Raw genomic sequence first — 15,693 nt, forward strand, 5'->3', positions numbered from 1 at the left:
GTTTGGAAGGAGAAGAGGAGTTTAGGAGGATAAGAGGAGGTGTTTGTAAGGAGAAGAGGAGTTTAGCGGTAGTTAATGAGGAGGGAGGAGTAAGCAGGAAGGATGAGTGCTGGCTTTGCCCTCTCACCTTATGATATGGTTGATCACGATGGGGTCTGGTGGCAGTAAGAGGTTTGTCAGCCGTTGAGGGATTTCAGAGAACTTTAGTCGAGGGCAGTCAAAGATCTACAGGGAAGTGAGACTATTGGTGAATCAAAGTGTCATCCACATGCACCCAGGACAAATTTCCAATCCCCTGATAGTAACTGAAATTCCAGCCCCTGCCCCGCTACCTGCGGTCACCTCTAGCAGGTACGCGAGATGCACTGCCAGGTGGTCACATAGGGTGAAACATACACATGCTGTCCACCCCTCACTCCCTCCTCTCCCTGGCCACCAGAACATGCACCCTGTGGATCTATAAATGTACAGGAAGCGTTGAGATGAACTCTGCGACCAATGTCAGAGACAGGATGCTGGGCTAGATGGACCTTTAATCTGACTCAGCATGGCACAGGATGCTGCCTCGAATGGACTGTGCTTTCACCCAGCTTTGCTGTTCTTATGAAGCTTTTAGCACCTGTATTTTGTGACCTGAAACAGCATTTATTAATTAATTTAAAAGCTTTTATATACTGGTATTCATTGGTACATCATATCGGTTTACAAGGAACTTAACATAACATATTACATGGAACGTGGTGAGGGTAACGCGAAGTAATTGAGGTAACAATTAAAAGAACATGATCATAAGAGAATTCATACAATACGTAATTAATGAGGAAATTTAGCATGATACAATAACAAAATGTAATGCAATAACAATGATAAAGTACGCTAGTGAAGTTTTCATGGAGGCGGATGTGGCATTACATGAGTAAATTGGGTAACATGGGGGACTATGGGTTCTTTTCCAAAGTGGTGTCTAGCATGGATCAATAAAAGAGGAAGATTTACATTTGGGGGGTAAGTGAGGAAGTTATTACAGATTAGATACCTCTTCTCAGGTCATCCCTCTTCTTATTGCCTGAGGAGCAATAATAAGTTGAGGGGTAGTGAGGGTTTCTAATTGCCTGAGGAGCAATAAGTTGAGGGGTAGTGAGGGTTTCTAATTGCCTGAGCAGCAATAATAAGTTGAGGGGTAGTGAGGGTTTCTAATTGCCTGAGGAGCATTAATATGTTGAGGGGTGGTGAGGGTATCTAATTGCCTGAGGAGCAATAATAAGTTGAGGGGTAGTGAGGGTTTCTAATTGCCTGAGGAGCATTAATAAGTTGAGGGGTGGTGAGGGTATCTAATTGCCTGAGGAGCAATAATAAGTTGAGGGGTGGTGAGGGTGTCTAACTGCATGTGGAGTATTGATAAGTGGTGGAGTGGTGAGCGGAGGGCTCTTCTCGGAATGCCTGTTTAAAGAGCAGGGCTTTAATTAGTTTTTAATTTCTGGGTGCATTGCTCTTGACGGAGATCAGGGGGCAAGGAGTTCCAGATTGAGGGTCCGGCAATGGATAGATCTCGTTCTTTCGTGGAATTGAGGTGTGTGTGATCTTACGGGATGGTGTGTGTAGAATTCCTTTACAGGCTGATCTAGTGGGTCAGTTGGAGGTATGGTGGTGGAGTGAATCGTTTAAGCCAATTTAAATTACAGTTGTGTAGGGTTTTGTGTATGATTGAGAGATTCTTGTAGAGAATTCTGAAAGAGTTTGGGAGCCAGTGGAGGTCTTTAAGGATGGGGGTGATGTGGTCTTTTTTGTAGGTGTTGGTGAGAATTCTGGCGGAGGCGTTTTGCAGCATTCGGAGTGGTTTGATGGTCGTGGTGGGGAGGCCTAGGAGTAGAGAGTTACAGTAGTCAATTTTGGAAAATATAGTGGCCTGAAGGACTGTACGGAAATCGTTGAAGTGGAGGAGGGGTCTCAGTTTTTTGAGGACATGTAGTTTGAAGTAGCATTCTTTTATGGTTGAGTTGATTAATTTTCTTAGGTTTAATTGGTTGTCAATGATAACGCCGAGGTGTGTGCTTTTGATGAGTTTAGTACCTGGATTCTGTTATCTAATCCAGCGTGGCCATACTTATGCTTTTAGCACATGGATTTTGTGGTCTAATCCAACGTGACCATTCTTATGATGCTTTTAGCACATGGATTTTGTGGTCTAATCCAACATGACCATTTTTATGATGCTTTTAGCACATGGATTTTGTGGTCTCAAAATTGAAATTTCTGATCTATTAGTTAAAATTTGTAACCTATCACCTAAAATCATCCATTGTAACTGAAGACTGGAAGGTGGCCAATGTAACCCCAATATTTAAAAAAGGCACCAGGGGCGATCCGGGTAACTATAGACCAGTGAGCCTGACTTCAGTGCCGGGAAAAATAGTGGAAACTATTTTCAAGATCAAAATCGTAGAGCATAAAGAAAGAAATGGGTTAATGGAACACAATCAACATGGATTGACTCAAGGGAAGTCTTGCCTAACAAATCTGCTTCATTTTTTTGAAGGGGTTAATAAACATGTGGATAAAGGTGAACCAGTAGATGTAGTGTATTTGGATTTTCAGAAGGCGTTTGACAAAGTCCCTCATAAGAGGCTTCTAAGAAAACTAAAAAGTCATGGGATAGGAGGCGATGTCCTTTCGTGGATTACAAACTGGTTAAAAGACAGGAAACAGAGAGTAGGATTAAATGGTCAATTTTCTCAGTGGAAAAGGGTAAACAGTGGAGTGCCTCAGGGTTCTGTACTTGGACCTGTGCTTTTCAATATATTTATAAATGATCTGGAAAGTAATACGACGAGTGAGGTTATCAAATTTGCGGATGATACAAAATTATTCAGAGTAGTTAAATCACAAGCGGACCGTGATACATTACAGGAGGACCTTGCGAGACTGGAAGATTGGGCATCCAAATGGCAGATGAAATTTAATGTGGATAAGTGCAAGGTGTTGCATATAGGGAAAAATAACCCTTGCTGTAGTTACACGATGTTAGGTTCCATATTAGGAGCTACCACCCAGGAAAAAGATCTAGGCATCATAGTGGATAATACTTTAAAATCGTCAGCTCAGTGTGGTGCAGAAGTCAAAAAAGCAAACAGAATGTTAGGAATAATTATTAGGAAGGAAATGGTTAATAAAACGGAAAATGTCATAATGCCTCTATATCGCTCCATGGTGAGACCGCACCTTGAATACTGTGTACAATTCTGGTCGCCGCATCTCAAACAAGATATAGTTGCGATGGAGAAGGTACAGAGAAGGGCAACCAAAATGATAAAGGGGATGGAACAGCTCCCCTATGAGGAAAGGCGGAAGAGGTTAGAGCTGTTCAGCTTGGAGAAGAGACGGCTGAGGGGGATATGATAGAAGTCTTTAAGATCATGAGAGGTCTTGAACGAGTAGATGTGAATTGGTTATTTACTCTTTCGAATAATAGAAGGACTAGGGGGCACTCCATGAAGTTAGCAAGTAACACATTTAAGACTAATCGGAGAAAATTCTTTTTCACTCAACGCACAATAAAGCTCTGGAATTTGTTGCCAGAGGATGTGGTTAGTGCAGTTAGTGCAGCTGGGTTCAAAATAGGTTTGGATAAGTTCTTGGAGGAGAAGTCCATTAACGGCTATTAATCAAGTTTACTTAGGGAATAGCCACTGCTATTAATTGCATCAATAGCATGGGATCTTCTTAGTGTTTAGGTAATTGCCAGGTTCTTGTGACCTGGATTGGCCACTGTTGGAATCAGGATGCTGGCCTTAATGGACCCTTGATCTGACCCAGCATGGCAATTTCTTATGTTCTTATGTAATTTAGGAATCCTGCCGGGTACCTGTGACCTGGATTGGCCACTGTTGGAATCAGGATGCTGGGCTTGATGGACCCTTGGTCTGACCCAGCATGGCAATTTCTTATGTTCTTATGTAATTTAGGGATCCTGCTGGGTACCTGTGACCTGGATTGGCCACTGTTGGAAACAGGATGCTGGGCTTGATGGACCCTTGATCTGACCCAGCATGGCAATTTCTTATGTTCTTAATCCAACGTGACCATTCTTATGATGCTTTTAGCACATGGATTTTGTGGTCTAATCCAACGTGACCATTCTTATAATGCTTAAGAACATGGATTTTGTGGTCTTACCTGCTAATTTTCGTTGCTGTAGTACCACGGATCAATACAGACCATGGGTTGAGCCTCCTGTCCAGCAGATGGAGACAGACCAAAACTGAAAGGGTATCCTATATCAGGACAGAGCCTACTCTGCAGCCCTTCATTATAAAAGCAGATATAACTCCTAAAAGATCAAGCAAGTATACTTACTGAGTGTTTTGAAGCACCTGAGCATTTGTGCTCACATAAAAAGTATGTACAAGTGATCCTGTGTACGTTCTACTTACTGAGAATTTCAAAGCACATATGCGTGTGCACTCACACAAAACGTATGTGCAAGTGATCCTGTGTACGTTCTACTTACTGAGAGTTTTGAAGCACATGAGCGTTTGTGCTCACATAAAATATGTACAAGTGATCCTGTGTACGTTCTACTTACTGAGAGTTTTGAAGCACATGAGCGTTTGTGCTCACATAAAATATGTACAAGTGATCCTGTATCCGTTCTACTTACTGAGAGTTTTGAAGCACATGAGCGTTTGTGCTCACATAAAAAGTATGTACAAGTGATTCTGTGTACGTTCTACTTACTGAGAGTTTTGAAGCACATGAGCGTTTGTGCTCACATAAAATATGTACAAGTGATCCTGTGTACGTTCTACTTACTGAGAGTTTTGAAGCACCTGAGCGTTTGTGCTCACATAAATATGTACAAGTGATCCTGTATACGTTCTACTTACTGAGAGTTTTGAAGCACCTCAGCGTTTGTGCTCACACAAAAAGCAGGTGCAATTAATCATGTGAACTTTCCATCTGGTGGAAAGACTGCAGGTAAAAACTATGCTTGATCTTTGTCCCTGTATGAAGAGTTTGAAACTTGCCCCATAAAATAATGAGGTACTGGGGAGAAATGAAGAGGACCATTTTCACAGCCTTCAATCTGGCAGAAGTCAGAGGTGAGCAGGAAAAAAGGGCCTATTGTGAGGATCAAAGCTCTTTAGCCAGGTAGTAAAAGGCTTGGAGATGGGTGAGATACCCCAGGGTCTATTTGTTCACACATTTGATGATGAAGCAGAGGGTTTTGAATTTAATCCTGGTTTCATTCAGTAGCCAATGCATTCTTAGTAGATGGATGTTTATGTGGTCTGATGACTGGGTCCCTACCAGGATTCTGGTTGCCATGGCTAGCACGAGTTGTAGTCATTTCAAGCAGGTCTTGGTGATACTCTTCAGACGTAATCTAAACGATTAGTGATTAGTGCATGGAGAACCAATGCAAGGTTGTGCCAACTGAAGAAGCAGTGTAGTTGCCGGTTCTGGCGGAGATACGTGGGATTCCATAGTGAGGTTAGAATCAAGTTGGACCCCTAGGCTTTCTACACAGTCTTTGAGCTGGAGGGATGTGCCTGATAGGGAGGGAGTGGACCTGATAAGGTAGTGGGTGACCTTGCTGGCTTAACAAGAGGAGTTCAGATCTGGAAAGGTTAAGTTTGAGTTTATGGTTGTTGAGCCATTGGGCTACTGCTGACAGTTGTTGAGATTGGCAGTGGGAGAGGATTGGTCAGATCTGAGTTTAACACAAAGCAGGATGTTAACCACATACAGTTTAATGCAAAAAAACACCAAATCGAGTTGAAGAAAAATTATTGAACAAAAAGATCAACTCTGTATTTATATGGATTAGAATAGAATAACATAGAGAACTCAAACTACTGCACCTCAACAGCTGAAATGTTGCATCAGGGGAACACGTTGCCGTCATAGACCCAGTGTCTCCAAAAGTTACCCTGAGGCAAAGAGCTGAAGGGTTAACGCTCTCGCAACACTGATTGATGTTAATGTTGCTCGCAGTATCTCTTCATTAAAATTCTACAGATGACGTTAAGTTTTCACTTTTTCTCACTTTGGGATAAAAAAATTTTTATATGCAAAATACTGAAAATTTGAAAACTATTTGTGGACTTTGAAGATACAGAGACTGATGATAGTGGTTTCCCCACAGTATTTCAGCTGTTGAGATGCAATAGTTTGAGTTCTCTGTTATTCTATTTTAATCTTATGATTTTTGTTAAATATCCACCTACAGTTGACATTGTTGAAGGATAGAATCAGATGGCAGATAGTATAATGTAGATATGAAGAGAATTGGGGAAAGAACAGAGCTCTGAGGGGTTTTTAAGAGTGGACTGTTTGTTGGCCAACATGACAGATTGCGTTCTGTTTGACAGAAAAAATTGGAATCACCTAAAGTCACTATCTTTGAGGCTGATATTATCTAGGCGCTGAATCAAGAGGCTGTGATCAACCACATCAAAAGCTTCTGAAAGATCTAGTAACACTAGGATGGAGTCACCACCTTGATCTACGTTTACATGGATTTCATTGGTTAAGTCTAACAGGACAGATTCAACGCCATGACCTTTCTTAAAATTGGATTGATGGGAGTGTAGGATGATTCTCTTTTTGATGAAGTCAAGTAGTTAGAAGTAGGCTAACTTTTCAACTACTTTGCATAAGAATGGGAGGTTGGAGACTAAGCAATCAGTTATTTTGGGTTCAGAGTTTGGTTTCTTCAGGATTGGTTTGATTACAGCTTCTTTAAGTGTGTCGGGAAGCCTTGGGATAGGATGCCATTTATTATACTGGAGAGTCATGGGGCTAGTTCTTGCTTAAGGTTGCAAGTGAACTTTGGGGGAAGTGAGTCTAGTGGGCTGAGGGACTGATTGATTTTCTGGAGGAGTGATGGTTCTGAAATCAGCTAGCGTGAGATGTTGTGGATAGGAACGGGTTACGTTCATACTCCTGTCCCCAGTGCGTGTAAAAGCTCATGCACAATCAGGCTATGTTCATGCTTTTTACATGCTCTGAGCCCTTTCACAACAGCCATTTACGCTATGAGTTTAAATTTCTTTTGGAAAAAGTGTAAATTTCACCATGGCCGTAGGGAGGGTTAATGTAATATTGCAGTGAAGAAATGAGCTTATGTGCCAAGCTCCCACAGTTACACCTGTTGATTTATTATTCATTAAAACATAACTGCAGAAAAAGACCACCAGGCCCATGCAGTGGATAGGCCCATCCACCCCAACTGCTCAACTCTCCAATCCCTACCACTTCCCTCAGAGATCCCGTGTGTTTATTCAGATCCTGTCCTGGTCTCCATCACCTCCACTGGGAGGCCGTTCCACGCGTCCATCACTCTTTCTGTAAAGAAATATTTCCTTACGTTACTCCTGAGTCTGCCTCCTTTCACCCTCATTTCACAACCCCTCGTTCTAGAGCCTCCTTTTCGTTGAAAGAGACTCTCCTTCTGTGCATTGAGACATTGGAAGTATTTTAATGTCTCTATCCAGCCTTTCCTCCAGGGTGCATCATGTTTAGATCTTTAAGTCTCTCCCCCTAATGCTTTAGGATGAAGACCACTGACCATGTTAGCAGCCTCCCTCTGGAGCGACTCCATCCTGTTTATATCCTTTTGAAGGTGGGGTCTCCAGGATTGTACTCAGTATTCCCAGTGAGGTCTCACCAGGGATCTGTACAGGGGCAGTGTCACCTCCCTTTCTCTGCTGACCCTTCCTCTCCCTGTGCACCCAGGCAGCTTTCTGGCTTTTACCATCGCTTTATCCACCTGTTTGGCCTCCTTAAACTCATGAGATATGATCCTCCCCCCCCCACATCCTGCTCTTTTTTTTTTGTGGTTAGAAGAATTTCACCCCCTATTTTGTGCCCCTCCTCTGAGGTTTTGCAATCTAAATGAATCACTCTGCATTTTCTTAGCATTAAATCCTTGCTGCCTGACCCTAGACCATCCCTCGAGCTTTGCCAGATCCATCCTCATGTTTAACACACACTCCTGGCTATCTAACCTGTTGCAGATTTTGGTATCAGCTGCACAAAGAGAAACATTTCCCGACTATCCATCCGTAAGTTTGCTTAAGGAGTTAACACCATTTCCTGGTTCACTTTGTTGCCTCTCGCTCAGCAAGTTTTTAACCCAGTCAGTCACAATAGGGCCCATACCAAGGGCACCTAATTTATTTATAAGTCTCCTATGCGGATCCGGGTCAAAGGCCTCGCTGAAATTCAGGTTCCCTATATATCTAGTACTCTCCTCTGTCCAACCTTTGGGTCATCCAATCAAAACATTGTTCAGATTCATCTGACAAAACCCTCCCCTGGTAAAACTCAGGCTGCCTCGCTTCTTGTAATCACCGTCTTCTCTTTTACTAGCGATTCCATTATTGTAATCACCACAGAGGTCAGATTAACTGCCTTGTAGTTCCCAGTCTCCTCCTTATTTCTACTTTTTTGGGTTGCAAAACCCAAAGGGAGCAGAGCAGCCTAGGGGTTGAAGTTCTTCTGTACACAAAACAAGAGTAGGATCTGGGTGTGATCATATCTGATGATCTCAAAGTGCCCCGAACAGGTAAACAAAGCAATAGCACCTGCCTGTGACCGGTATCACTCGTCCCTGGCACCACCAATCCCTCCTGAAGCAGAGATGCCACCACTGATAGACCTCACTGAGAGTGGCACTCCCTGCTGGAGCAATCCCTACTACCCCTACTACCCCTAACTAATCAAGCTTGATATTTCACTTGGTTGCAGCTCCATCACTGCTCTCTACATTAATGGTGGGGGTGGAAGGGAAATAGAACCAAGAGCTAAGAGAAACAGATAAGTATGAGAAAAAAATGTGAAGCTTGCTGGGCAGACTGGATGGGCCGTTTGGTCTTCTTCTGCCGTCATTTCTATGTTTCTATGTAATCCCATGACGCTACCAACCTTCCTGATGCTCTCTGACTCTCGGGCCTGCCCCAAGGCTCCGTGGAGGGAAAACAGGTAGACAAAGCAATAGCACCTGCCTGTGACTGGTATCACTCGTCCCTGGCACCACCAATCCCTCCAGAAGCAGAGATGCCACCACTGATGGACCTCACTGAGAGTGGCACTCCCTGCTGGAGCAATGCCATGACGCCACCAACCTTCCCGATGCTCTCTGACTCTCGGGCCTACTCCAAGGCGCGCACACATACATGGGGGTGCACATTATAGGTTCCGTGCAGGGAAAACAGGTAGACAAAGCAATAGCACCTGCCTGTGACCGGTATCACTCGTCCCTGGCACCACCAATCCCTTCTGAAGCAGAGATGCCACCACTGATGGACCTCACTGAGAGTGGCACTCCCTGCTGGAGCAATCCCATGACGCTACCAACCTTCCCGATGCTCTCTGACTCTCGGGCCTGCCCCAAGGCTCCGTGGAGGGAAAACAGGTAGACAAAGCAATAGCACCTGCCTGTGACCGGTATCACTCATGTGGCACCACCAATCCCTCCTGAAGCAGAGATGCCACCACTGATGGACCTCACTGAGAGTGGCACTCCCTGCTGGAGCAAAGCCATGATGCCACCAACCTTCCCGATGCTCTCTGACTCTCGGGCCTGCCCCAAGGCTCCGTGCAGGGAAAACAGGTAGACAAAGCAATAGCACCTGCCTGTGACTGGTATCACTCGTCCCTGGCACCACCAATTTAAAGGGTTGGGATGGGGGTTTTTTTTGGGGGGGGAGGGGTTCCCAGAGAAAGAAAAGTTTTCTGATCTGGGGAGTGGACCGAAATGGCCCTCCCCAGACCCGAAAACAAAATGGGGAGAAAAAAAAAAAAGCTATGCACTCCCCTAATTTGCTCCATAAGACGCCCAGACGCAGAGCCGGTTTAGCACAAATTTTTTTTTTTTTATTTTCCCCCTCTGAAGCCTAGGTGTGTCTTATGGTCAGGTGCGTCTTATGGAGCAAAAAATACGGTATATGTTTGTTTATGCTTATTGGAAATGTAAACTGCAATTCCTATTTGTACTACACCCCTCCCAACATAGCTTTCGTAAATTCTTCAGCACTGAAACATTACTGCTCTCCCTCACTGATACCATCCTCAGAGGTCTAGACAAAGGTCAATCCTTCATCCTAGCCATGCTTGACATATCAGCAGCCTTCGACACCATTAACCACAACATCCTCATCAACCTACTAATAGAAATTGGGTTAACTGGCATCGCATTAAAATGGTTTACCTCCTACCTCGAAAACAGACAGTACAAAGTTAAAATTGGCAAAACTGAATCTGACCCCATCAAAATCACGCAAGGCGTCCCCCAAGGCTCCTCCCTATCTTCCACACTCTTCAATATCTATATGCTCCCCCTATGTCAGCTCCTAACCGACCTAGAACTCACCTTCTTCATATATGCCGATGATGTACAAATCCTTATTCCCATCCACGACTCCATTCCCAAAGCACTACATCTCGGGGACACAGACCTCTCCTCCATCAAACTACTTCTCAGCCAAATACAACTAGCCCTTAACACCAACAAAACGGAACTCCTACTATTAAACCACAAATCCACCGATATGAACTTCTCCGAGACCCACCTCCACCAATCTCACCCCCCAATCACGAAAGAAGCCAGAAACCTCGGCGTCACTATAGACCATGAGTTAAACCTCAAAATATCCATAAACTCAACCATCAAAGACTGCTTTTATAAACTCCACGAACTAAAAAAACTTAGACTCCCCTACTGCATCAAAAAGACTTCCAAACAGTTCTCCAGGCAATCATATTATCCAAAATTGACTACTGCAACGCCTTACTGCTAGGTCTCCTTGCAACCTCACTAAAACCCTTACAAATGCTTCAAAATGCCACAGCCAGAATCCTCACAAACACCAAAAAAAAAACCGAACACATCACCCCTGTTCTAAAAAACCTACACTGGCTCCCCATTCATCTTAGAATTCGCTTCAACAGTCTCTCCCTTGTACACACAACCCTACACAACCAACATATAAACTGGTTCAACACCTCCTTCCACTTCCAACCCGCACGAAGATCAACTAGATTCACCAATAATGGCACTCTACCTATAACCTACCCCAAACTCACCAACCTCATCTCTAGTAGAGCACGTGCATACTCCCTTGGCAGCCCTGCCATCTGGAACACAATGCCCACCGACCTAAAGCTTGAACCCAACACCCAAACCTTCAAAAAAAACCCTGAAAATGTGGCTCTTCAAACAAGCCTATCAATAACCCCCTCTCCCTCCCACTGCACCACACCCACAAAACACTATCCCTCATGCAAGGTTCAGCCTCAATAATTATTGTTACTTGTTACTTGTTACTTGTCACTTGTTCCTATTCCATGTTAGTCTACTACATTCCTAATTCCTTCTCACTTTCTTAATCATAGAGGGGTAGATTTTAAAAAAGGGCGCCTTTGCGTACTTTTGTAGGCGCATCAGGGGCAAACAAAAGTACGCTGGATTTTAGTAGATACGCGCGTAGCCGCTAAAATCCTGGATGGGCGCGCGCAAGGCTGCCGATTTCGTGTATCCGGCGCGCGCCGAGCCACGCAGCCTACCTCCGTTCCCTCCGAGGCCGCTCCGAAATCGGAGCAGCCTCGGAGGGAATTCACCTTCCCCTCCCTTCCTCTACCTAACCCACCCCCCCTACCTTTGTCGGGGGATTTACGCCTCCCGGAGGGAGAAGTAAATCCCCGCTCGCCAGCGGGCCGCTAGCGCGCCGAGACGCGACCCGGGGGCGGTTCCGGAGGGCGTGGCCATGCCCCTGGACCGCCCCGGGCCGAAACCACGCCCCCGGGCCCGCCCCGAAAACACCGCGCCGATCGGCCCTGCCCCTGACACGCCCCCCTCGAAAAACCCCGGGACTTACGCGAGTCCCGGGGCTCTGCGCGCGCCGGCAGGCCTATGTAAAATAGGCGCACCGGCGCGCAAGGCCCTGCTCGCGTAAATCCAGGTGGATTTACGCGAGCAGGGCTCTTAAAATCCGCCCCATAGAGTTGCCACCTGTGCTTATTGTAAAAACACTGTTTCTCAATTTGTTATCATGTAAGTTCCTCCTCATCTATCCTTGTTTTACTGTAAACCGATGTGATGTACCATACGAATGTCGGTATACAAAAGCGTTAAATAAATAAAAAATAAATAAGACAACCTGTGATAGTAAATGGAACCTACTCTGAAGACAGAATGGTGGTAAGTGGAGTGCCACATGGATTGGTGTTGGGACCGGTTCTGTTCAACATTTCGTGAGCAACATTGCGGAACGGATAGAAGGTAAAGTTTGTTTATTTTAGGATGATACTAAGTTCTGCAACAGAGTGGACACGCTGGAAGGAGTAGAGAGAATGAGACGGGATTTAAGGAAGCTGGAAGAGTGTCGAAGATATGGCAGCTGGGATTCAAAGCCAGGAAGTGCAGAGTCATGCATATGGGGTGTGGAAATCCGAAAGAACTGTATTCGATGGGGGGTGAAGGGCTGATAGGAACAGAGCAGAAGAGAGACCTTGGGGTGATAGAGTCTAACGACCTAAAGTCGACTAAGCAATGTGACAAGGCGATAGCTAAAGCCAGAAGAATGCTGGGCTGCATAGATAGAGGAATATCGAGTAAGAAAAGGGAAGTGATTATCCCCTTGTAAAGGTCCTTGGTGAGGCCTCACCTGGAGTACTGTGCTCAGTTCTGGAGACCATATCTCCAAAGGGACAGACATAGGATGGAGGCGGTCCAGAGAAGGATGACCAAAATGGTGGGTGTTTTCCATCGAATGATTTATGAGGAGAGATTGAAGAATCTAAATATGTACACCCTGGAGGAAAGGAGGAGCAGAGGTGATATGATACAGACTTTCAGATACTTGAAAGGTTTTAATGATCCAAAGACAACGACAAACCTTTTCCAATGGAAACAATTGAGTAGAACCAGGGGTCACGATTTGAAACTCTAGGAAGACTCAGAACCAATGTCAGGAAATATTTCTTTACGGAGAGGGTGGTGGATGCCTGGAATGCCCTTCCGGAGGAAGTGGTGAAGACCAGAACCGTGAAGGATTTCAAAGGGGAATGGGATAAACACTGTGGATCCATAAAGCCTAGAGGATGTGAATAAATAAAAAAGCTTAACCTGCACAGAGCGGCAGTTACTACCCTTAACAGAAACATGGGGGTAACCTGCACGGAGCGGCAGTTACTACCCTTAACAGAAACATTGGGGTAACCTGCACGGAGCGGCAGTTACTACCCTTAACATAAACATGGGGGTAACCTGCACGGAGCGGCACTTACTACCCTTACCAGAAACATGGGGGTAACCTGCATGGAGCGGCAGTTACTACCCTTAACACAGTGGTTCTCAACCCTGTCCTGGGGACCCCCCCAGCCAGTCCGGTTTTCAGGATATCCACAATGAATATGCATGAGAGAAAATTTGCATACACTGCCTCCATAACATGCAAATTTTCTCTCATGCATATTCATTGTGGATATCCTGAAAACCCGACTGGCTGGGGGGGTCCCCAGGACAGGGTTGAGAACCACTGCCTTACCAGAAACATGGGGGTAACCTGCACAGAGCGGCAGTTACTACCCTTAACAGAAACATGGGGGTAACCTGCATGGAGCGGCAGTTACTACCCTTAACAGATACATGGGGGTAACCTGCACGGAGCGGCAGTTACTACCCTTAACAGAAACATGGGGGTAACCTGCACGGAGCGGCAGTTACTACCCTTAACAGAAACATGGGGGTAACCTGCACGGAGCGGCAGTTACTACCCTTAACAGAAGGCATGGGGGTAACCTGCACGGAACAGCAGTTACTACCCTTAACAGAAACATGGGGGTAACATGCACGGAGCGGCAGTTACTACCCTTAACAGAAACATGGGGGTAACCTGCACGGAGCGGCAGTTACTACCCTTAAGAGAAACATGGGGGTAACCTGCACGGAGAAGAAAATTATTCCTTACCTGCTAATTTTCGTTCCTGTAGTACCAAGGATCAGTCCAGACGGTGGGTTATGTCCCCCGTCCAGCAGATGGAGTCAGAACAGACTTCGAGGGACGTCACCAGTATAAGCCAGTGCTCCCTCTGCTGGAGCTCAGTATCCCGTATAGCAAAGCCCAAAGGACCCGAAATGGATTGAATCAAGTTACTCAACATACCTGAAAACAGGCACGCAACTGCAATAACAATGAACCGCCAACGAGCGGTAAGAACCCAACTTGTAAGGAGCTGTGCAAAACAGAAACAAGGCACAAACAGCAGGTAACAGAAGATATCGACAGGCATCAGACCCGAGCAGAAGCAAAAAGATCCCCAAGTGGTGGGCGTCTGAACTGATCCTTGGTACTACAGGAACGAAAATTAGCAGGTAAGGAATAATTTTCTTTTCCCTGTACGTACCAGGATCAGTCCAGACGGTGGGATGTACCAAAGCTTCCCTAAACCGGGTGGGCCCCTGAAAGCCCTGCTCGGAGAACCTGGGCACCAAAATGTCCCATGGAGGACGACGCCAGGTGCAGTCGATAATGTCGTGAGAAGGTATGCAGCGACTTCCACGTCGCTGCTCGGCAGATCTCCTGGGAGGAGACGGAGCGAGATTCCGCCCAGGACGCCGCCTGTGAGCGGGTGGAATGAGCGATAACCCCGCTAGGCGGAATTCGGCCAGCTCCAATGTAGGATAGCGAGATAGCTTCTTTAAGCCATCTTGCAATCGTTGTCTTCGAGGCCTGGCATCCCTTCTTCGGACTGGACCAGAGAACGAAGAGATGATCGGAGAGCCGGAAATCATTGGTCACCTCCAGATAGTGACGCAAGGTGCGCTTGACATCCAAAAGACGAAGAGACCGGGGCTCGCTGGATCCAAAGGACGGAAGTTCCACCGTCTGATTCAAGTGAAAGGACGAGACTACCTTCGGAAGAAAGGAAGGTACGGTGCGCAGGGAGACTCCGGAATCCGTGAACCTGAGATAAGACTCCCTGCAGGACAATGCTTGTAGCTCCGAGACACGACGCGCGGAGCAGATGGCCACAAGGAAGACCGCCTTTAGAGTCAGATCCTTGAGGGTCGCTCCACGTATCGGTTCAAAAGGCGCCCCTGACAAAGCTCGAAGCACCAGGTTGAGGCTCCAGGAGGGACAAGGATCCCGTACAGGAGGGCGTACATGCTTGACCCCCTTGAGGAATCGGGCAACGTCCGGTTGCAGGAGAAGAGAGCCATCCGCTCGCACGAAGGAACTCAGGGCCGACACCTGGACTCGTAGGGAATTATAGGCGAGTCCCTTATCCAGACCATCTTGAAGGAACTGCAGAATCGCCGGAACCGACGCCTCCATGGGTCGGATCCCCCTGGAAGAGCACCAGACGTCGAAAGTTCTCCAAACTCGCACATAAGCAACAGAAGTAGAAGACTTCCGGGCCCGCAGCATAGTAGAAACTACCGCCTCAGGGTAGCCCCTGCGTCGAAGGCGGCGCCGTTCAAAAGCCAAGCCGCAAGACAGAAGAGTTCGGCCTGGTCGAAATATACTGGACCCTGGCGCAGTAGCCGAGGAAGATGACCGAGCCGAAGCGGACCGTCCACCGCCAGCTGGAGAAGGTCCGCAAACCAAGGCCTGCGCGGCCACTCTGGAGCGACGAGTACCACAGGACCTTGATGATTTTCTATCCTGCGGAGCGTTTTGCCCACCA

At 46.2% G+C, this 15,693-nt stretch overlaps 1 protein-coding gene across 1 annotated transcript in view; it reads right to left on the bottom strand.

Moving 5' to 3' along the window:
• SMARCD3 (SWI/SNF related, matrix associated, actin dependent regulator of chromatin, subfamily d, member 3) overlaps positions 1 to 15,693 on the bottom strand; it is a gene marked incomplete in the record, with an annotated part of 148,545 nt that overhangs the window by 21,440 nt on the left and 111,412 nt on the right. Inside the window, 1 exon segment of the mRNA XM_029587250.1 lies at positions 128 to 225. Within this exon segment, the coding sequence (XP_029443110.1) occupies positions 128 to 225 (98 nt within the window).

Source organism: Rhinatrema bivittatum, chromosome 2, assembly GCF_901001135.1.
Source record: "Rhinatrema bivittatum chromosome 2, aRhiBiv1.1, whole genome shotgun sequence".
NCBI classification, from domain to species: Eukaryota; Metazoa; Chordata; class Amphibia; order Gymnophiona; family Rhinatrematidae; genus Rhinatrema; species Rhinatrema bivittatum.